The sequence below is a fragment of the Ixodes scapularis genome, unplaced genomic scaffold (genome assembly GCF_016920785.2).
Source record: "Ixodes scapularis isolate PalLabHiFi unplaced genomic scaffold, ASM1692078v2 PGA_scaffold12__126_contigs__length_90152505, whole genome shotgun sequence".
NCBI classification, from domain to species: Eukaryota; Metazoa; Arthropoda; class Arachnida; order Ixodida; family Ixodidae; genus Ixodes; species Ixodes scapularis.
This window is the reverse complement of record NW_024609838.1, coordinates 13,382,032-13,404,297: the sequence shown is the minus strand read 5'-3', so window position 1 is coordinate 13,404,297 and position 22,266 is coordinate 13,382,032. Positions and strand designations below refer to the sequence as shown.

The 22,266-nt window shown below is 48.9% G+C and overlaps 1 protein-coding gene across 2 annotated transcripts; it reads left to right on the top strand.

Annotated features, from left to right (window-relative positions):
- The first annotated feature begins 8,649 nt into the window (after positions 1-8,649).
- Positions 8,650-17,852, top strand: LOC121835332. 2 transcript variants are annotated; one of them, XM_042289424.1, is made up of 2 exons: positions 8,650-8,895; positions 17,644-17,852. In XM_042289424.1, exons 1-2 carry the CDS (start codon positions 8,703-8,705, stop codon positions 17,805-17,807), a joined length of 357 nt encoding a protein of 118 aa, XP_042145358.1. In that variant the 5' UTR covers positions 8,650-8,702; the 3' UTR covers positions 17,808-17,852. The 2 variants fall into 2 exon arrangements, 1 of the variants encoding a protein (XP_042145358.1); XR_006077546.1 differs by having other exon boundaries at positions 8,765-8,895; positions 17,597-17,782.
- Positions 17,853-22,266: the final 4,414 nt, after the last annotated feature.

The following is a 22,266-nucleotide window of genomic DNA, read 5'->3' as shown; positions in this document are numbered from 1 at the left end:
GAAAAAGGTCAATTGGATGACTCCTTTTTGGCAAGTGAAAGCCCCACCAAGATGGTAGAGTTTTCAGCGGGAAGCAGACGGTGTGGGCCTTTGGGCTTTGATGGGGGAACGGTGGCCTATCCATTGGGCAGTTTGGAAATGTTTTGGCGGCGGTCGAAGTTTCCCGGTTCGAGCGGCACGTGTGAAAAATGTAGATTAATCTCTCCAGCTCGTTTGATTATGCCGCCGCTGCCACAATGCATCGAGGGAACTTTACTCTTTCTGCACGTGGGACCTCGTTACAGCCTTTTGCGTGCAGAGGACAAGATGCCTCGTGCACTGCTGCCTGCCTCCCATGAACTAATGTCATGGCGGTGTCACGCATGCACTGAGTGCTTCATGAGAGACCGGCCTATGGGCCTCCACGATTCATTGCACACCAGGACGGTGTCCTGCCCACCATTTTTTTCCAGACTATTTCGTTGCGTTGCAAATTCAGAAAGGCTCCCATGTCTGTTGTGTCGGCAACATCATTCGCTCAACGCCCGGCATTCCCTCGCACGCACTCGCAGACTTGGCTTTTTCGGCGTCTTGTGCCTCAACTTCCTCGTTTGCCTTCCGCATTTTGAGCATGCGACTCGCGACGATTACGTCTACGGCATCGCTCGCTTCGTCGAAGTCTTCGACACTGATCGCAGCAGCGATGAGAGATTGTTTTTATCGAGAAACATTGGAAGCTGGTCATTTTGACTGTGTCCTGCTAGTGACCAGCTCCAGTGACGATGAGATCTCTACAACTGAATTTGCCATGGTTGCCTTCGTCTGCGACGATCTCGCATGTGCATGCAGGGTGGAAGGTCAAAGGGGCGAGAGCGCAAAAGTTGCGCAAAAGGTTTTGATCATACTGTGGCAAGGCGACCTCGGGCGAACATAACGGTGCCTAGAATGAGAGAACGTTCATGATCACGTGGTTTATGGGCACCATGATGTGACTAACTCTGGCAGTGTTGCATGCTCGCCAGATGAAAATTACCAATATTTGGAAATTGATTATTGCAAAGACTAGAGCTCTAAAAATCGCGAAATTTGAAATATATATGAGCATTCCATGTTAAGAATAATCTACCTGTCTAATTTTTGTGTCCTAACCCCTTTAAGGAAAATCGTTTTGATCACACCGTATGCAGACGACAGCTCGGAAAATACGATACTCAGCCCGCTGTGAGATTGGGCACAGCCGAGCGATCCGCGCGAGAATGGTCCACCTCTTCCGTGCAAAGAATAAGACCATTGAACCCTGCCCCACCGAACACTGCCCGAGTGGCACTCGGAATGCCGGAACTAAGGTCATTGGATCCTGGGAAAGGAGCATCATCGCCTCTCCTGCTAAGTAGCAGAACACAGATACTAACATACAGACGATCAAAACCTTGCAAGGCGTGCCCACTGGTTCTAGCGGGCCACGAGGCACACAGCATGGGTGGCTCCGGCCGAAGAGAAAGAGGACGAAGTGCGCAGTGCCCGGCATGGAGACGGCCCCCCCGGTACCCGAGCAGAGCAGCCCTGGGGCCTCAGACCTCCGACGTGGGAACCCCCTGGACGGTCAGTTCCTTGCTCGGACGAGGTTGCACTAGCGGTGAGCCATTCCGGTGGTCCGCCCCAACGCTGCCCCTGCAAAGGTCTAGCCGTGATGGTGCGGGTGCCCACCCCATTTGCCACCCCGTAATCAAATCCTTTCAATACCCCATCAAGCAACATTGGCAGTTGCCATTTCTCGGGTGCCAAGCGTGTGACTGTGTCCAAGTCCTTGCTGAATGGTGATGTGTCTTTCGTTTTTATTGCGTGCTGAGCAGAGTTCGCGCTGAACGCTGAGCCCTTGTGCCCAATACATGGTCGGAGTATGTGCCAAAACAATGGCAGACTCGAGTAATTGGCGCAGCAGCTACTATATGGCGTGTGCTTTTGAAAAAAGAAAAAGGTTGTGACAATTTGCGGACTGCAGCCCGCCACCTATGCGGTTTGCCTGCTGCTCTCGCAGGGATTGCGCTGATGTCAGAACGCTGAACTCTTATTGGCTGATTGGAAAATATAGTGGGTAGACCTTAAGTCATCTAGCATTGAGATCCACCCACTACCCTTTCAATCAAAGCCAATCAAAACCCGGCGTCGTTCTGATGTCACCACAACCCCTGCGCATGAAGCAGACGACTTGCTCTCCGCATTGTACAGTGCCAGAAACATGGGAACTTTGGGTTTGAGGCTGGAAAAAGAATCCGAAACAAAGCTTAGGGGTGCATGGAAGACTCTTCGAAAGCTTACAAAGTTGACCTTCCCACAATAAATTGCGTGTTGCAAGTCCGGGGTGCTCTCTTGGCTGCAATAATGAGCCGTCTGATTTCCTTCTCTTCACGGCAGCTGTCCGAGCTTCTTTCTTCGTCAAGCACATGCTTGTCTGACCGAAATCTAAGAAAAAACCAGGGTTTCCCTTTCTCGTAAAATTATTCATTGCAGCCATTGACGACACGGTGCAATGGCATTATGAGAAACAAAATAACCAACAACACTGCTCTTGCTTACGTAGCAGCCCAGTATGGTGCAAGTCTAGAAACTGCTTAAAAGGGCCACTGGCAACTCCTATATCAATATTTTTTTACCGTCTCAAACGCATAAAAGACACGTAAAAAAAAAAAAAAAAAATTGAATAAAAATACAATTTTTTTTTTTAGCTTCTCCTTGCTTCTTTTTTTTCCTGACATAACTGGGGAAGACATTTTTGAAAACGTTAAGAGGTGTTGCAAGATTCATGTTTGCAATAATTATTGTCATTCATAAAATGTTTTTTTTTTTTTTTTACGACAACTGTGAAGGCACTACACTGTTGACTTCGAAAAATAAAAGTCCGAGACCGGAAGTGTTAATGACGAAATATTGGCCATCTCCTAGCTTTCAGTGTCGGATCACTTTTCACCCTTTGTCGCTCACCAAGGTCTGCTACACGTTGTTTCCTTTCTTACCTTTTTTAAAAATTGTTTTAGACAGACTGTCGAAAAAGAGAAACCAAAAAGTGACGCGTCATCTGCATGCAAAGGAAAACTCCTCGCGAAATATTCTCACAGTTGTCTGGGCGGCATGGGCGTGTGCCCATGAACGATGAAGGGAAAAAAGAGAAAGTTAAACGACGCATCCGGTTTGAAATTGTTCAAAAAAGCAAGGAGTGCACCATTTCACTAACTACGTCATAAATTCGGAAGGGTGTTTTCAATCAAGCTTTCTGAAACTTTCTCTGGCAATACGCAGTTCTCAAGGGCAATTCTTCGGATTGCCTTCCTAGGAATCATTTTCAGTCGTTTGCAATAGACAAAAAATATGGATCTTGGGGTTGTCAGTGGCGCTTTAACGCCCACTGGCTTTAAAAGGATACTTCATCAAAATTTGAAATAAACTCGTAGTGTTCAGAAATAGGCTGAGTATGATCCACAATACTATCCGTAAATGACAGTTGCATGTTTGTATTTTGAGCCCGACGGCTGTATTTTTGGTTATAAACAGCCCACTCTAACAAGCACTCGGAGAGCATGTGACATCCGGCACAATCGTGACCTAGCCTGTCTCGGTGCAAGCAAAGCTGCGGCAAGGCCGACGTCGACCAGACGATTGCAAGCAGAGCATCTCGCCACCGCTATGTCTCTGCTCGTGCGAGTAAGTGTGTGCAATTACAAGCTTGCCAAGGCCACGTTCATGCGCACTCTGCACATGCTTGCACACATGGGGCACCAGTGAGGCTGTAGTTCTAGGCGAGACAGGCATTTTGAGGCGAGAGCTTGTATGCCCCACGACACCGTCTGTACGAGCAAGTGAATCGCCGGTTTCCCTTCGTTTTAGAGCGCAGCTCTTGGGCGCCTGTTTCCGGGTTGAGCAGCGTTAGCGTCGCCATCGGCATAAGCGTAACCGCGTGACGTCAGGTGTGACGTTACGAGGGTCACCAGTGAAGTCGCACGTGACATCGCAAGAGCCACAAGTGACGTCACGAGGGTCATTAGTGACGTCACGATGGCCATGAGTGACGTCACAAAGGTCACAAGTGACATCGCGAGGGTCACCAGCGGTGTCACGCATTATGTCACACGTGGCGTTACATGTGACATCAAGAGTGCCACGAGTGATGTCACGAGGGTCACCAGTGACGTCATGAGGGGCATGAGTGACGTCACGAGTGAAGTCACCCTTGTGAAATTACACAAGCATACCCTCCCCTCCTCCTCCTCAATTGTAAACGTCTTTTTTAGAGCGCAGCTCTTAGGGGCCCGTTTCCGGCTGGAGCGGCGTCGCCGTCGGCGTAACCAAGGTCACCCCAAGGTTACGTGACCCCTCCCAAGGTCACGTGACCTCCCAGGTCACGTGACCCCCCGAGGTCTCGTGACCCCCCCGAGGTCACGTGACCCCCCTCCCCCCGAGGTCAGGTGACCCCCTCCCCCCGAGGTCAGGTGACCCCCCAAGCATATTGAAGAATGAGGTGAGGAGGAGGAGGAGGAGGAAGAGGAGGGGTCTACCCTCCCCTCAGTACCCTTCCCTCCTCCTCCTCAAGAGCTGCGCTCCAACTCGGCGTTACAGGGACCTGTAAACGGCTTTCACTTTTTTTCCTCGAAAATTAAATTGCTGTCATCGAAACTATGAGTGCCATGGAAAGTGCTTACTCGGAGCTCCGGACTAAGAAGTAAAATCTTTTTTTCCTGTCGATGCGTAAGATTAGAGAAAACACTGACGTCATGTTCGCTTGATCTGTGTCGTGCGGCATACCTCATTGCATGGTACATGCGGTCGATTCCCAACCGGCTTTGACTCCGGAACGTCGCATGAGGGCTGCGACGTGGAGTGCTGGGAAAAAAAAATCCTCGGAGCAGAATATTGTGCGGCGCCCTCCTCCAGGTGTTTTCGGGTGTATTGCGATGCTCTGGAAACGTTACGAATTTTTAGGGAGGTTGGTTTCTCTCTCATGGGCTCCAGGTGGGCTCCCGCCGCCGCTTTGGACTTGAATGGTCGTCTCAATGCTTCCCCTATTTCAACGATTCGTTGGATTAGAAATCGAGTGCTAATTTCGGCAACAAGGTTAGAAATTTTCGAACAGGTTTGCAAACGGCCAGTCTAGAGGGCGCCGAGGACGTGCATCCCACTGAAGTCCCTGGATGTGTGTGTTTGTTTAGGCCAATGCCGCGATGCACGCGGCGCATGGCTTGTGCGGCTCTTGAAAGCAGACGGCGAACCAGAACTAAAATGAGCGGCCCTTGGAAGCGAACGGCATGCGTGTTGCCCGTTCTCACAACAATGGTTGGCGGTACTTGTAAGAAACGCCGAGCGTGAATATTTTCGAGGGGCTTTAGCATTGCACGTTGTACATGCACAGGTCGAAATGTGTAACGGAATCGGGCTACCAAGATTATCTTTGACAGCCAAATTTATGGAGAGACACGCGGAACAATGTTTCCAGAACACGTTTCCACCTTGGGAGCGGCAGAGCCCAGGACACCGCTTAGTGAACACTTTTCATAAATGTGCGTCATCTGGAAGTTGCTGCAGTAATTATCCGAGTGTCATTTCCTTGACACATACTTTGAGCATGCATTGGACATGCAAGGCTGCGTCAGCGTTCAGCGAGAACTTTGATCCAATCACGCTTTGTGCCCGAGAAATGGCGACCACCAATGTTGCTTGGTGAGGTTTTGAAAAGGGTCTATTTCAGCAATGAGGTCATAATTTTATAGTAGGTTTGTGAACGGCCAATTTGGAGAGGTACGGGGCGTTGCACGTAGTATGGACAGAGCTCCAAATGGGTAACAGAATCGGGCTACCAAGATATCTTTGACAGCCCCATTTATGGAAAGCAGAGACTCAAACCGAAAAAATAGAATGTTTCGGTTACAGTTACGACTACCATTTCCGGTTGATATCAGTTTCGTTTCGGTTTTTTATGGTTTTAATTTTTCACGGTTTCGGTTACCGGTTACACAATCTTAAAAGCCGGTTTATTTCGGTTTCTCCAATAATTTGTTTTATTGAAATGCTAGACAGCCGTTTCATAATAAACGCCCAGGCGAAAATCAGTCCACTTCCAGCTGGATTATAGAACTGAAAATGAGGCAGTCCAGCTGGAGTCCAGCTGGACCCAGTTGGACTGCCTCATTTCTCGTTCCATAATCCAGCTGGAGGTGGACCGATTTTCTCCTAGGCGGTTTAAAGTAATCCCAGGTATCCAACAACGGGACATTCACAATAACAACAGCGTCTTAGTATTTTTAGTTAGTAAAAAGTTGCACACGTTACTAGCTCCAACACATTCTCGCTACATCTACTTGCATTATATATTTTGACGCCCAAGCATATACATGTCACCCCCGCTACTCAGTGATCATCGCAATCAATATAATAAAAATGAACGTCGCAACTTTGTTGTTTGGCAGCGTTTGTAAACAACCCTCAGAAAATTCCTACTGGGTGCTGGAAAAACCATTCACACTTTCTCGTCACTGGAAGGAGCAGAACTAGAGCCCTCTTCTAGTGAAATGCTGCTAAGTGGAATAAAGTAATAAAATTGAGAGCTGGGCGAGTTGGCAAAAGTCAAACATAGTGTAAATACAATAGTGCAAAACAAGGAGGTCTAAGGAGGGGAGCAAACAACACAGAAAGCTGTGAAAATATGTCCTGTGTTCGTTCCTTTCCCTAGTCTTCGCTGTTGTGCGCTGTTGCACCTACGTCGTGTTTACTATTTCCAAGCGAATGCATCTGGTTATAGAAGCGCACGTTTCTCGCTGTCTGATTCTGTGACGCGAGAAAAATTGTGCATTTATATAGTAGCGCAGTTTCTTTCCAGGGTTTGGACGCGGAGCTTCTCCTACAGATATGCTGCAACTAGTGATGTCACAAACTTTTGAGCCGGATTTTTACGTCGAACCTCAGGGTTCGACTGGTTCGACGAGTTCGACTAACCTTCAAACTTTTAACCAGGTTCTACAAGGTTAGACTTTGTGGACAGTGTGGCTAGACTGTGATACAAGCATCTCTAGGTTTGGAAAAAATTTTTCTATGGAACAGGTTGTTTTATTTTCTAAATAGTTACAATCAACGGAACATAATTCTGATAAGGGGAAAGGTACCGTAACAGTATAATTTATTCTTGCTATATTACCAAAACAACCAAACAGTGCTGCCCTGCACTTGATCATTTGGTCATCACCATCCAATCCAAAGCCAATTGAGCCAGCCTGTCGTGCATAACAGTCGAACCCGAATCAAACTTTCTCGAACTTGTCAATAAAAGTTTGAAAAAGTCGAACCTCGTCGAACTCGAAACTCAACCGTTTCGCGACATCGCTTGTTGCTTGTCAGGAACATCGGTAGTTTTGAAAGAAACGAGTTGGATTGGCGAATCAGTATTCTAACTTATTAGTTAATATCCAGACTAAATACATGTGGCGATTGTAGGAGTGTGGCAGATCTAGAAATGGCTAGAAAGCTCGGCCACTGATTCCAACTAAGTATTCTTAATCTTAAATTTAGAATGAACGGAACTCGCTGATGGTAACTCTGTCAAATTGCCACAACATTTAAATATTTCTCCTCAAGGTCATTCTTGAGGAAAAACTAAAATTTATATTTTGCGGTTAATATCGGTTACCGGTAAACAATTTACGGTAACGGCTTTCATAAATTTCAATTAACTGTTTCGCTCCGGTTCCGGTTACTGAGAATATGTGGTTCCTAAACAATTTCGGTTACGGTTTGAGTCTCTGATGGAAAGGCATGCAGAACGACTTTTCCAAAACACGTTTTCACCTTGGAAGAGGTGGCAATCAGTTCATCGAACGATGTTTCCTTGACACTAAACGTTTCGTGAACAGCTCATTTTAACTAAAGGTTCCCGCGTTCGTTTCATTGATGCGCCTTGCTGCGTTTCGTCCAAAGGTGTTTTCCGTGCTCATCGCCTCGGTTGCAGGCATTTGGCAGTTTCGATGAAGCCAAGCTTCGGCCTAAGATTATATTAAAGTTTCCCTGAGCGAAGGGTGTCTTCACGTATCGCAGACTATTCGGAAGTTTAGTATTAGGGTTTACATATTTTTTTCCCTGCCGGAGCCGCCTGGGCGAGTTCGCTTTAGTTCCAGCATAGTTCCAGTTAGAGCTTCAGTGCTTCCTGTGAACGTAATACAAAAATCACAGTAATCCAATCCAATCCATTTAGCAAAATAGTATGTTGTCGACGGAACATCGCATAAGCATGTGTTAACGAATCTACAAAACTTGACGAAATGCATGTCTATGAAAAGTTGTCCCCAAGACACGTTTCTATAAAATGTGTTACGACCAGGGGTTTCCCCAGGAATTGAAATTAGAGGGGGTGTCTAAACTTGAAGGGGGGGGGGGGGGGGAGGGGGGGGGGGGGGGGGGGGAGGGAGGCAGGGGCAGGCAGGCATTGCGAATCAGGAGAATCAGGGGAAGGGGGGTACACCTTCCCCCCCTTCTAGGGGGTGTGTTGGGAAATCATTGATTTTGACTAAACGATAGGGACCCCTTTAGAAGCGAACGAGCTTCTAACGAGGTCCCTTAAAAGCTCAGCCTTAATTCGGGAGGCCCCCGGGTGGGCAAGGTAGAGGGCTTCACTCTCGTCCTTGCGGTGCCCGAGGACGGCCCCTCACTGCTCCCATGGTGCTCGTTGCCCAGAGCGAGCCGACCCTATGGCGAGAGTTGGCCCTGCCCCTCCCAGGTGCGACCCGGTGACCCCAGGGGCCGAGAGCCGGGGCTGCTGTCGCGAGCAGCGCCTGCTGCTGCTCATGCTGACAACGGCCTGCGTGGTGAACCTGGCCGTGACCGGTGTCGGCGTCGCCTACCTCCGCCTGCACTTCGGACGGGAGCAGGTTCCCCAGTCGGGTCAGTCGAGCGGACGCGCGATCCTCGTTCCCCCATTTTGTTGCTACATTGAGAGAGTGAAAAAAATGTTTTATTTGACAGGAAAAGAGGTGTTAGGAAAGTTTTTCCATTATACCGATTTGAGGGTGCCATGTGGATCCTCCAGTGTTGAGTAAAGTACTCTACGTAAATACCTTGTACTTTAGTACTGGTACTTTTTAACGCAATCTTTCATGATGCACTTCCATACACAGTGTATCATTTTCGATAGGTATGCATTGCCCCAGGGGTAATCGGGGGTGCATCAGTTATTTTCAGAAATGGCCGCAGATATTGGGTGAAGTCATGTGGCCAAAGAGTAGTTTTTTTAACCTCGCTGGCGGCTGGCAAACTATTTAACACAATCAACATATAAGGCGCTTGTTTGTATCAATATTATACCCACCATTACTTCACTCGGAGAAATGACCAGGTGACGTCTCAAAAGTCGCATGTTTTCCCATGATGATACACCCTCCTTTTGTTAGATGTTTGGCTCAACTTTACAGGGAAAATCAAGGACAGGAGCGAGTTTTTATTTGAAAGAGCTTAATTTCGCCGAGACCAGATTTGGGGCACGTACTTTCAAGTCGGGAATTGTAATTACCTCAAATAATACCCCCCCCCCCCCCCCCCCAAAAAAAAAAAAAAAAGGTAGAGTACAAGTGCATTTAGAGAATGTACTTGAAGTAAGGAAATAAAAGATTTTGCTTAGATAGTCCGCACCTGGTGCCTAACTCGAACGTAAAAATTGTCATACACAGCATACCTTGACAATTGCCTGCTGTATTAGCTGACAGAGAAGCATGTATCATACATCAATCAACATTAATATCCTCTTACTTGTGAAAGTCCTTCACGTCTTATCACTAAACGATCTAGAAAAAAAAAATGAGACATTTACAAATCTCTGTAGTGCGAAACTAGAGTGCAGCTCTTGAGGTGAAGGGTACGGAGGGGAGGGTGTGCCCCTCTTCCTCTCTTCATCGCCTCCTCCTCCTTTTCTCCTCTCCTCCTGCCGCTGAATTTTTTCATGGGCGACGTGACACGGAGTCGTGATGTCATTTTTCCCAGCTAAATTTAGCGGGGAAACTGAATTGGTGGAGGTCACATGACATCAATTTCCCTGCTAAATTTAGCGGAAAGCTTTTCCCGCTAACTTTAGCGGGGAAACGTCCCATAATGCAATGCGCACGGTTACGCCGACGCCGCTCAAACTGGAAAAGGGTGCCTAAGAGCTGCGCTTTAAAAAAAAATCCTTGCATAGTCTGCACTGGGTAAGTTCGCCTTCAGTACGTGCCACATAGCTCATGACAACAAAATGGCCGAACAGTGCAATGGAAGCCACGTGCTTGTTGAACCAATTGCACCTCTCTTTCTATACGTGCTCCCGGGCAGTACGGGATGCTAAACGCCGCTTGAGCAAGTGTCCTGGGCACTGTAGTGTTTTATGAAAGCCCTCCTCATGACGAGTAGAGGTGTGCGAGTGTTCCCTAGTTTTAAAATAGCAAATCGAACTCCATCCTATTTGATTTGCCATGCGAATCGACAGTAAAAATTTCAAAATTAACCTGTAGCTCTTCTGCAAGAGTATATGTTAGGCAGAGATGTCCTGGCAACCTGCGTTCATCATTCGTGATTGCCTTTTTAATGCAAAAGCATTAACTGCCTCATGGAGCGAGCCGACGTCATCAGCCGCGCCGAACGGCGGATGAATTCCCAAAGCTGCGATCTGAGGTTTCCCAGCTTTGAAACTATGCAAAAAGCCACGAAAAACGGCAGTGATATGAAGCCGCCACGCGCGAGTTTGATTTAGCGCCACCCCACGGTGATGCGTGCCCGCGCCGGAGCAGAAACGGCCGAGGCGCCGAGTGCACCGAGAGGATCATAAGCGGCCGCAGCGTGAAGAACGACATTCATGCTTTCGCAATCACAACTCATAAGAAGTGCTTGGGTGTACCTCGAGCCTTTTGTTTCCTTTTTTTAAAAATTCTAGAGTCAAGCAAGGATATTTAGGTATAGCTGGGCATATACTTATAGGTTTAATTTTAACAAGTTTATCTCTATAGGTTTAATAAACGAGTTTATCTTATCTTTCGTTTAAATTAAGCATGGTGCAGCAGTGAAAGGCTTGGAGAAACTATTTAATATTTGATTCAAAAATATTCCTCCAAAATCACTAACCGATCTGAATTCGCTTTAAACTCAAAATCCACTGTTCGTACTTGACTACTAAATTGCATAGTACATGAAACGTGTATGCTGTGTCTTTAAATCTATACCTGTTTTCACCTCAAGAAAAAAACAAGTTTCGCACATTGTTCATACGCAACGCGAAGTGGTTCTTGCGAGATTTGGTTGTCAGAGGAAAAAGCAATGTTTTTGCTGGGGTGTCTCATCTGCGCCAATTGCGCCATTTTGATACCAACCCAATTTTCTGTGCCGAGTTGCGCCAAAAATGCGAAATCGGTCGAAATGGCACTACACTGTGCCAAGTAACTCAAAAACTAAAAAAAAATGTTTGCGGCAACGCTAGATTTAGTGGGAAACGAGAGCTTGGTTGGCAACAATCGATCTTGTCGTGGGAAGCGACGGGATCCCCATGTCACTTATCCAGGGTCCGGGACCGAGAATGCGAGCCTTGGTGTCCGAAAACCTCACAGAGATTCTTGCGGCTGCCCAAGTACCGGAGACATGGAAAGAAGCATGAATGAAGCTTTTGTACAAGGGAAAATGCTGATCTCGGCAACTACCGCCCAATCAGCATCACATCAATGCTTTACAGAATGTGCACTCAGATTATCAGAACGAGACTGCAGAAATGGGCCGAGGAAACGGAAGTGCTGGGAGAACTGCAGAACGGTTTTCGAGCAGGAAGATGCATGGAAGACAACCTGTTTGTGGTAACAGAGTTCATCGAAGTGGCAGCCCGGGGGGGGCAGACCACTTTACGCAGTGTTCCTGGACATTTCCAAAGCTTATGACAGGAACATAATCTGGAGTCGACTTCAAGGGCTAGGAATAAGCGAGGCAGATTTGAATCTGTTGCAGGCACTGTATGCTGGGGTCTCGGTGCGGATTGAGTGGGAGGACCACATGACCAAACGTCTACCAGTACCCAGAGGCCTGAGGCAAAGATGCCCACTATACCCCTTGCTATTTATGTTGTATGTAGCACCGTTGGAGAAACCACTGGAGCAGTCGGATGTAGGCTTCAACCTATCATACAGAATGGAGGGAGCCTGGAAGCGGCAGAGAATACCGGCCCTCATTTACGCCGATGATGTGGTGCTCCTTGCCGACTCGCCGGAGGACCTCCAAGTGCTTCTGGACATCTGCGGGGAGCTCGCCACGCACCTTAGACTCCGTTTCAACCAGAGCAAGAGTGCGGTCTTAGTCTGGGGAGATCAAGATGGACCAAATCAGGAACCAGAGGAATAACGGTGGCACCTGCAGGGAGAGAAGTTGACAAGACAAGACACGGTCAAATACTTGGAAGTGACCGTGGCTGCGGAGTCCGACTGCCTGAAGGTCCATGAACGGGAGAAGAGACTGGGGGCGATAAGGGGGAAGGGAGTCCTGGCGAAGAAGACTACCTGGACCTTCAACAGGTTCGAGGTGGTGCGGGGGCTATGGAAGATGGCCATCGTTCCGGGACTCACGTACGCAAATGGTGTACTTGTCCTCTCATCGCAAACAAGAGAATTCCTGGAGAGAAGACAGAGCGATGCGGGAACAATATGGCCTTGGCAGTCCCGAGAACAGCGCCCAACGAGGGTGTCCAGGGGGACCTGGGCTAGTCGTCCTTTGAAGCCAGAGAAGCCGACGCCAAGGCATTGTACGAGAGGAGACTGCACAGACTCCCGGATGGGAATTGGGCCCACCGCACCCTGCGCTACATGATATACCAGGAAATTAAGAGGCACCAAATGGATGCACCGCCTCCGAAGGCTACGGGATTGCTATGGGTTCGAACCGATCTGACTGGAGTCAGCGGGCAAGAACCGGGAGGGCCCAACGGCAATCAGAAAGGGCATCCGAGAAGTGGAGACGGAGATATAAAAAACGGGAGCGGCGGCGAAGCCGTCCCTCGCGGTGTACTACGCGGAGAAGGAGGCCGTAAGGAAAGAGCCCTGGTACGACAACTCGACAGGCGGTGGACTCCTCGCAGAGGCCCCCATGGGTACATTACGGACCCGAGTGTGGAGAGCCAGGTTCACGGAGGGACAGGAGAGGACGTGCACTCTCTGCGGGCAGACCGACGAGACGACGGAGCACCTGGTGCTGCAGTGCAGGCACATTGTACCGGCAGTACCGTCCCTAGTACGGCGGTGCTACCAATAGTACTGGGTTTCCGAATCGGTGCAGAGCAGGGAGAGGAAGAACAAAAGAACATTCGATCGGCGGTAGACGTCACGAAAAGGCGGCTGGATGATGGAGAGAGATACATCGGCGGAGGGATTGCAACCGACCCTCGGAACAACAAGCGGTAGTCGCGGGAGGCGCGACGGACGAGGACTGGGCTAGATCCAGTATCCATTACTGTTTGGATCACCCATCACCCGATACAAAGGGAAGAGCCGCAGACTCCAATTTAAGTACACGGCACGGGTACAGGGTGGCGCAAGTAACCGCCGGATTCGAAGATTTCAGCTGTAGCACCCTTTTTCCCGATTTTCCTGATTTTCCAACTACTTTCCGCTGTCGTTTGTGACTGCATGCTAACGGTTCGCTGTCACGTCGTCTCGCTGTCTGGCGGTCTGGCCGCGGGAGGTACAACGCACAGGCTATCAAGATGAGCCAAGAGTAAACCTTTTCTTAAAAGTGCTATTGAGCGCCTCCATTGTGTAATTGTTCATTTGTGTCTGTAATCTCGTCAAAATGAACGGCGCCGTCGCCGTGAGTACTTTCGGTAATCACACACATGCTTCCAGTGCGTGAATCGGTCACACACCCGTATTTAGACTTGCATGTGGTGCTCATAGTTTTTCTACCAACTCGCTGTTTATCTTGTGACTCACTGTGGTAAGGAGTTTTTTTTTTTTTTTTCCTTCTATCTGCACGTGCTTTCTACGAGCGTCCAATCGATGTCTGGTTGTAGTAAACCGTGCTTCCCTGTTCATGCTCTCGAATCACCGCTTTTAAAAGTTTTGCACTTTAATTGCGCTTTGGCAACAGTTCGTATAAGTTTGAGGTACCTGGTGCCCACCTAACTTTGCAGCAAGCCTGTGTTTCCTGTCCTCGTATTTGCGCATGAAATTGGTCAGAACTTCAGCTTGGGCGAGTTGGTAATTCATGATAATGCTTCACAGCGCACAAGATCAGACACACTTAAAAAGGAAAATCACGCATACACAGGAAGAACACTCACGCAGCGCTGACTGACAACTCAAATGTATTATGCATCATCTTCATCTTCATTCACTCCGATGCAAATGGCAGTGAAACAAAAAAAACAAGGATCATATGAAGAGAAGAAAAGGAAAGGACAGAAAAAGGATTAAAAACAAAATATAGAAGGAAAAAATAATAAATTCCCTGTACAGCGGACGTTGCTACTGTGCTTTTTCTATATAGTTCAACTCTTTTTCCGTTAAGGCCAGCGAAGGAGTGCTAACACATATTCTATCTAGCCCTACAATGTTAGCGGTTTCTACTATTTCCCGCGTCATTTTGTCCCTGCTCTGTCCCAGTATGGTGCATTTGTCTAGGAGGGGAGAACATCCACACGCTCTGCAGTGGAGGCCTAAATGACCCGAGTTGGCATTTATGGCATTGTTGTGGTGCTCATGAAGTCGGTCATTTAGGCAGCGACCCGTCTGTCCGATGTAACACTTGCCACATGTGAGGGGGAAGGAATAGATGACTCCCTCATTGCAGGACACGAACTTGTTCAGGTGGTTTTTGATACATCCAACTGGTCGACTAGAGGTCCCATTGACCTTCTTGCACAAGCTAGAAAGTCTATTTGGCGCGGAGAAGACAACGTCTACGTTGACTCTATGGGCCATTTTCTTGAGCTTGTGGGATAAGTTCTGGATGTAGGGAACTATGACAGGCCTTGTGGTGCGGTCTCTGGTTCTGCGTGTTATAGCTCCTTCCTGCTTAACCTCCCTGAGTAGGACTTCGGCAACGGAAGTTAATAAAGACGGGGGGTAGCCCGCTAAAACCAAACGAGAAATTTGCATGTTGAAACTCGTAGGGACTGTGTGTTTGCAAGATTTTTCCAGAGAGTTTTTTAGGCAGAGTTTTACAATGCCTCTTTTTACAAGCTTCGAGTGGGCGGAGCTATGGTTGAAGTTCCTTTTCTCCTCTTCATATGATCCTTGTTTTTTTTGTTTCACTGCCATTTGCATCGGGGTGAATGAAGATGAAGATGATGCATAATACATTTGAGTTGTCAGTCAGCGCTGCGTGAGTGTTCTTCCTGTGTATGCGTGATTTTCCTTTTTAAGTGTGTCTGATCTTGTGCGCTGTGAAGCATTATCATGCGCATGAAACTCGCGTTTGCCTTCTCCGTTTTTTTTTTTTCTCCTTTTATATTTTATCTCGGTACGTATCGGCGCTGATGACTTGTTGGAACCGGGGTGGACAAAAATAACGTTTAAAAAAAAAAAAAAGATTTATGTGATTTATATAAGATTTTTTATGATTTAAATTGCTGATAAGCTGCTCTAACATTTTCTGCTCCTAATCTGCTACAAACTGTAGACTTCTCTGCTCCGAAGTTGCTCCAAAATGCATAAACTGCTTGTCTGCTCAGAAAATTGCCCCAAAACTTGTTTCACCTGTCTCACCCCTGCTTTTGGCGTTTGGAACGTGTACGTCTCGATAAGACAACATACTATATCTATTCTAAAATGCAACTAACATATATCCTAATTATCTACATAAAGGGGGAAAATTAGTTATGCTCCGCGAGTTTGTGTGGTGTCATCCTGCCTGTGTTATCAGACCTGTGTTATCACTGATCACCGCGTTCGCTCGCCTCTTATCGGTTGTACGGGGCGTGGCAATATACGGCGCATGGAATAAACCAAGGGATTCGTTCTGTTGGGAACTATGTTGCTGTCTGGTTCCTTCCTCGCGCCGCAAGGCACACGACAGTTTGAACAATCGCTCACCCGATGGCGCTGTGTGTCCGGGAGACAGAGGCTCCACCGTTCCACGCCTAAGGTCAGCGCGTTGTACGCCGCAGAATAGAAAGTTTTAGTAGACTGTGTTCCCCCCTCCGCTACGAAGAAACCGCCACTGCGCCTGCGCGCCGATGGCCTTGACTGTAGAGTTCCGGGTAGCGGAGGGGGAAACACGGTCTACTAAAACTCGGCGTGCGTGCTTTCGCATTCACAACTCATGAGAAGTGCTTAGGTGTGTCTCGATCTTTTTTTTACTGCAATTCTTCACGTGAAAACGGGTATAATGTAAACGACTTTATTTTTGCGAGGACCTAAATTTTCCGAATCGCCCACAATTCTCGATACATCGGTACCGCGAACAGCTCCAGTAAAATGTAAACCCAACCGCGTAGCGAAAATTATCCATTATGCATTATACAGGAGTCGTTGCGAATTAAGGGGGTGCCTTCAGAAAAACAAGGTTTACTCCCCCGTAAAGGGGGGGGGGGGGGGGGGGGGGGATCACTGCGGCTGAGGCGTTGGTCGGCTTTTCAAGTTTGAGCAGCAGCCATTTTGGACGTCTTGTCCGGGTCGGTGGGTCGCTCTAGGGTGCCTTCATGTGCGCGTCGCATAGAGTGATGACAACTGCCTGTTTCCCTTTCCTCCGCCGCCATTTTGTTCGTCATTGTTTCCCCGTGCGCCGGAAGTGGCCTTTGTGTCCATCGGTACCCCCATCCGAGGGGGGAAATGCTAATCCTCCCTCCGTGGGTTCCACAACGCTGCTCCGAACTTGTGAGATAAGGGGCTTGTTTCCGGGCGGGTCATAAGCCCCACGGATTATCGCCGAGGCCAAAATGGCTGCTGGTTTGTCGGCGAGTGGTATTACAAAGGGTGGCACCACCCTAGCAAAGCGGTCGCTCCAAACATGCGCGAGTCCATCTTCTGTTCGTCGATTCGGAGCGGGTCTCATGGAGCGAAATTTTGCCTCACTCGCGGATTTTGAAAAGCTCTCCGGATCTTCCAGTGGAATTCACCATAACAAGATATGTCGCTACGATTTTCCCCGGCACGATCGTCGACGGCAGTACCGGTGTGCTTCAATTCGTACGGTGTTGTTTAAAGGCCGACGACCAGACTCGAGATTCTGAAAGGCAGAAGATCCTCCTCACCCTGGGGGAGGAGGAAACAGGCAACGGGGGACAGGTGGAAGGAGGGAGAGGAGGAAGCAGGGGAAAAGTGGAAAGTGCGAACTGGTCGTCGATCTTTAATCCAGCTACTAAAATGCCTGCGGTTAAATGCGCACTTCTGCACGAAACTGCTTTCGAGGACATTTGTAGTCGGTGGCCGGCTTGAGGGTCGCTCTTGCCCAACCAGCGACGCCTGACAACCTAGAAGACAAGGCCTTTGCCCCAAACGTCATCACTAGTGGCCCCACGTAGCTCCGCCTCGCACGCGGCGTCGCCAAGAGCGGACGCGCCTTCCGCGGCATTTCTCGTCGAGCTCCAGCGTGTCTTGGGGCGAGTCGGGGATCACTAACGATGACGTCATGCGCAGGCCTTGACTTCTAGGTGGTGTTGCGTCTGGGCGAGCGTGCCAGGCTGTCCGTCCCTCGCAGACTCCCCGTCCCACGGCCTGAGGGCACTGCTGCTGCCGCGGCGGGAAGCGGCTTCGGGGGGCAGCCCTGGGAAGAGGCCAGCCAGGCTCCGGCGCCAGCCCGCCACGCTGGCCACCCTGCGCCCCAAGCTCTTCCACAGGCCCCGAGGATACGGCTGGCTCTGAGGGCCGGCAGGCAGCAATAAACCCCGCGGGGTAGATAAGAAAGTCTTTGTTGCTCTTGTCTCAGCGGAGCTGTTTAGGGCTAGTTTCCCTAGGATCCTGTCCGTCCGCGAAGAAATGTCGACACAACTCTGGTTGCCGCCGTCGCTCATAGATGGCGGTAGCGGTCTAGAGTGTTGTGTTTGCCGGGTGTCTGCTTGCCGCCGTCGCTCATAGACTGCGGCAAAGTTTCCAGCCTTTCCACTCTGGTTTGCCGACTTGCGGCCGGCCATTACTTCATTCCCACCAAAGTACAGCTTCGCTGGTCTCCCTTCTTCACCAGAGTGGAAAGGCTGGAAGATTGTTTTTTTCTTCTGCATTCAAGTTTTTTTTGCGGAAGGTAGAAAGAGATTGCACCTGTAGCTCTCAGGTTTTTATCATCGCCTCTGGCGAGCAAAATCGAATATCTTCGATCGCGTTCCCGTTGTGCGTCGCGTTGTTACTGACCATTGCAGCGTTGCGTCCTCTCAAATGCGCTGTTGGTATGGTGACTGGAGCGCGTCTTCGAATGGTGTGTTTAGCGTCCTGTGCTGCCCCATACACCAAAAGTGGTCCTGAAGCGGCACCAAATGACGTCACAGAAGCCGAAGTGTCACTCTGTTGCGTGTCGCGATCCTGGCGCTTGGTCGTAGAAACGTTAAAGAGAAGCTGCAAGTAGCACGAGCGAACGCGATTGTCGCTGTCATCACGGCGTCCCAACTTCTGGCTGCCGAAGCTCCCGTGGGCTGCCACACTGGAGAGCGACCTGCAGCAGAGCAGGCGTCTGCCACATACACCACAGCGGTTGGGACGCCGCCAGGATCGCGACCGGCGACAGCGTGACACTTCTATGGCGTCATCAAGCGGAAAGGAAGAGAAGTTCTTTGGACGTAATAAACACGCCAGTCGGAAACGTGTTCCTGGCACCTTACTGTTAGGGCCCTTGACCAGACGCTGACAGACGCGTAAAGTAACAATATGCGGAGAACAAGTTGTCTGCTTTCGCTATCAGAGCTCGGCAAAAGACTCCGAGCTCTGGTCGGTTCTGGTTGAGGGATAGTGGGTAGACCTCAAAGCAAGCTGCTTTGAGGTCTACCGACTACCCTTCATTCGGAACCAATCAGAGATCGGCGTCTTTTTGACGTCACCACAACCCCTGCAAAAAAAAAGCAGACGAACTTGCACTCCGCATATGTTCTGTTTAGTTTCGTGGACGTTACAACGGCTCATGACCGAAAGAAGTGCGTCGGTGTTAATGCTGCTCCGGAAGCGAGGCATATCGAACCAGTTGCGCGTATTATCGTGAAAAAGCACCAGTGTCATTGAAAACACGGGAATGCCTGACTGTCCTCCGGACGTCTGGCCCGGTGTTGGGAGCTCGGTTAGTCGCCGTCCGAACGTGTTCCGGGCACTCGTCGAGGAGGTTGAGACGCTCGGTGGGCCCTCTCTGGCGTCTCTGGTTGTGGAGAGGTTGCCCGTCCCAACCTGGCTTGTGCCAATCTTTTTTTCTTTTTTTTTCTATTGACGGTTTAGCGTCTGATAATGCTGGTTGTCGGACGTTCGATCGATTCCAGTTTAGTCGTACTGATCTTTCCTCAAATTTGCGGACAGAAGGCTAAATGCCGTTCCGGCATGTTGTTAAAAAAAATGTTTACATTTTGAGTTTAATACATGCTGTTACAGCGATAGCTGTTATAGGCTCTTACCACCATTAGAAATGACTGCCAATGTTGATGATGCACGACGTCTGTCGTCGATGTTGCCAAATCCTCGAAAAATATCGCTTGCGGGAATCGAACCTGGTTCCGCTGGTTCTAGAGCGGAAGCGTTACCACAAAACTACGCCACATTTTTTTTTTTTTTTTTTTAGAGTTACGTTACGTTTTTATTAACCCGCTTTATACTTGGGATTTTGCAGTACCATAGCCTGCTCTATACTCTCAAAGCCTGGCACTGCGACGACGGAGCCTTAGAGTGCCCGGTCGCAGATTTGGAGCGCGGGGATCTGGTAGCAGAGAGCATTTCTCGGGGAACCTAATATTCAGAGCACAGCTTTTGCAGCGGCGAGGACACGAAACATGCTTTTCAAACCTGACGAGAAAAAAGCGGTAGCACGGGGAGCGCGAGGAGCACGAGCGGACATTCCATCGCTCGGGAGAAGTGTGTTTCGGCGTCTCGCCGCAGCGGGCGCGCTTAACCTGGTTCTCCTCTCATCCGTTGTCTGCCACTCGTCACTTTTCAATTTCGGCGGCCGCTTCTCGTGGCGATCTGTCAGGTTTTGTCAGTATAAAGGAGGCTATGGTAGTACGCTACATCCTCTGCACGCGCTCTCAAAGGAAAAAAAAAAAAAATAGTCGATAGCAAAATGCTGTTGTAGCACCGTCAATGCCAAGAGCACGTACCTGGAAAGTCGAGACGCTCTTTAGAAACAATAGCGTTCGGAACAAAATGGTCAAATGTCTATTTTCTTTTGTTCACGCATGTCCAACAACTTCGCCGTGACGTTTCGCAGTTGTCGCGGTGACTACTGCGGATTAACGCAGGACTGATGCTCAATTTTTCTGTAAGGCTCCTCAAAATATTACGGTCTAAAGCAAATGAGCCACCCGCGTTAATTCGCCCAGTGAAAAGCACGGCGAAAGAGCCCAAGCACGCGCCTGATCTCGTCACACCGCCGTCTCCTTCCGTACGATTAAAAACGGTCTTCTATCGTCACCAAGGGTTCCCGGCACGTAAAATTTGGCACAAAACTTGAGAGGTAAGAGATGCAAAAGGCAGGGGGCAAATGAATATAAGCGACGTTTCGGGCGGACGTCCTTCGTCAGACAATCTCCTCGATTTCATGCTGATGTCATAAAAGTGCAGTGTTGGGTTAAGGAGATCTAAAAAACGTACTCGAAGTACAGCGCTGAAACTTTGCCATCTGGTTTGGAAGTTCTATATTTGGGCGGAGAATGAGCGTTCGACGGTGCATATATTATTTTTGCGGTGAAAACATCCCTAAAATACAATAACTATACAATAAAACTTTGGTTGAGGCTATTTGGTTCATATCGATTAAAAGGTTAAAAGGCGCGAACAAAACAGGGTGAAAAAGACACCCGTACGACACAGACAGGCGCCAACTTCCAACTGATTTAGTGTAACACGAATCGTCGTCAAACAGTCGAGACCAACGAAACCATTTCCCGCAAGGTAGGAAAATGCCCCTCGCGCCCTCCTCTTTTCACCCTCTCCCAAAAATCACGTGACGGCAGAGGCTTCTTTTGTGTCGGCGTTTTCTGTAGGGATAATCCTCAAAAAGCGCGAAACGAGCGGCTAGCTGCGAGCGCCACAACGACCTTGAGACGTCCAGGTGTCTTCCCTCGTTGACGCGGGCACGCGCAATCCGCAGGATTGAGGAAGCCAGCGCGACCGAACTCTTTTTCCCATGAGCTGCAGGTCCGAGGCCGCTCGGTCGGTGGAGATCGAGGGGTCGTGGTATGCTGGGTTCGTTCCAGCAGCCGCTCTCTGGCATCGCGCGGCTGCTGGAACCATTCTCGCGTCTGCACACGGATTGGCTTGCACAATAAAGGGTTCAGGTCGTCGATAATACATTTATTTCCGAAACTTATAAATCAAGTGGCTTTCCCTAATCTCTTCATTACTGTTTGAAACACATCTCCTCTCATAGGTTGTTCATCCCATTTTGGACTCTTTTGCGTATTTATTCCTCCTTACGTCTGCTTGATGACTGTTTTATAACTTGATAAAGACCTTTAAATATTGGCGCGGGCTTGCGCGATCAATGCTGTCCCGGATTTATTCAAAATTGGAAAGATTGGCGTCAGGAAGAAGAAGAAGGTAAGGGCAGGAGGAGAAAACAGAGAGGTTAACCAAGGCGGCCTGCCTCGGTTGGCTACTCTGAGTTGGGGAAGGGGATGAGGGGATAAAAGAAGGAGGAAAGAAAAAGTAGAGGAGGATAAAGGTAACACACTAGCACTCACGTTAACACTGTGAGGGAAGAATCAATAATTAAGAAAATACCGCAGTTTCCAATATGACAATAAAAACTAAGAGACTGAAAGTGCGTGCTGGATTGTCACCAATGTTCACCCAAAACACTCGAGTTTTTGTACGCGCCAGCGCGAAGTCCAGTTGCGCACGTGTACACTTACAGGAATTATAAAATGGATAGCCCTCTATACGACAACAAATAATGAACACTAGATAAGTTTTTACAAACAGAACTCGAGGCGAGTTGCTGATAAAAATCGCAGAAGGGCTTTTGCGGCCTTCTCCTCTTTAAGTGGTGAGTCCCAGGCCCCTAGTATTTTGGACGTAGTAAATGGCCGGTCGTCTAGATGTGAAAGAATCCTCTTTAGGAGTTCCCTTTCTGCATCGTAAAGTGCACATTCACATAATAAATGAGATATAGTTTCCACACAATCACATCCTGGACAGT

What these genes read in the sequence shown, in the direction of transcription:
- LOC121835332 (XM_042289424.1), top strand. Translation starts at nt 8,703, where the DNA reads ATGGCGAGAGTTGGCCCTGCCCCTCCCAGGTGCGACCCGGTGACCCCA. An exon ending in GGAGCAGGTTCCCCAGTCGG is followed by an intron (nt 8,896 to 17,643) that starts GTCAGTCGAGCG and finishes CGTCCCTCGCAG; the next exon opens with ACTCCCCGTCCCACGGCCTG.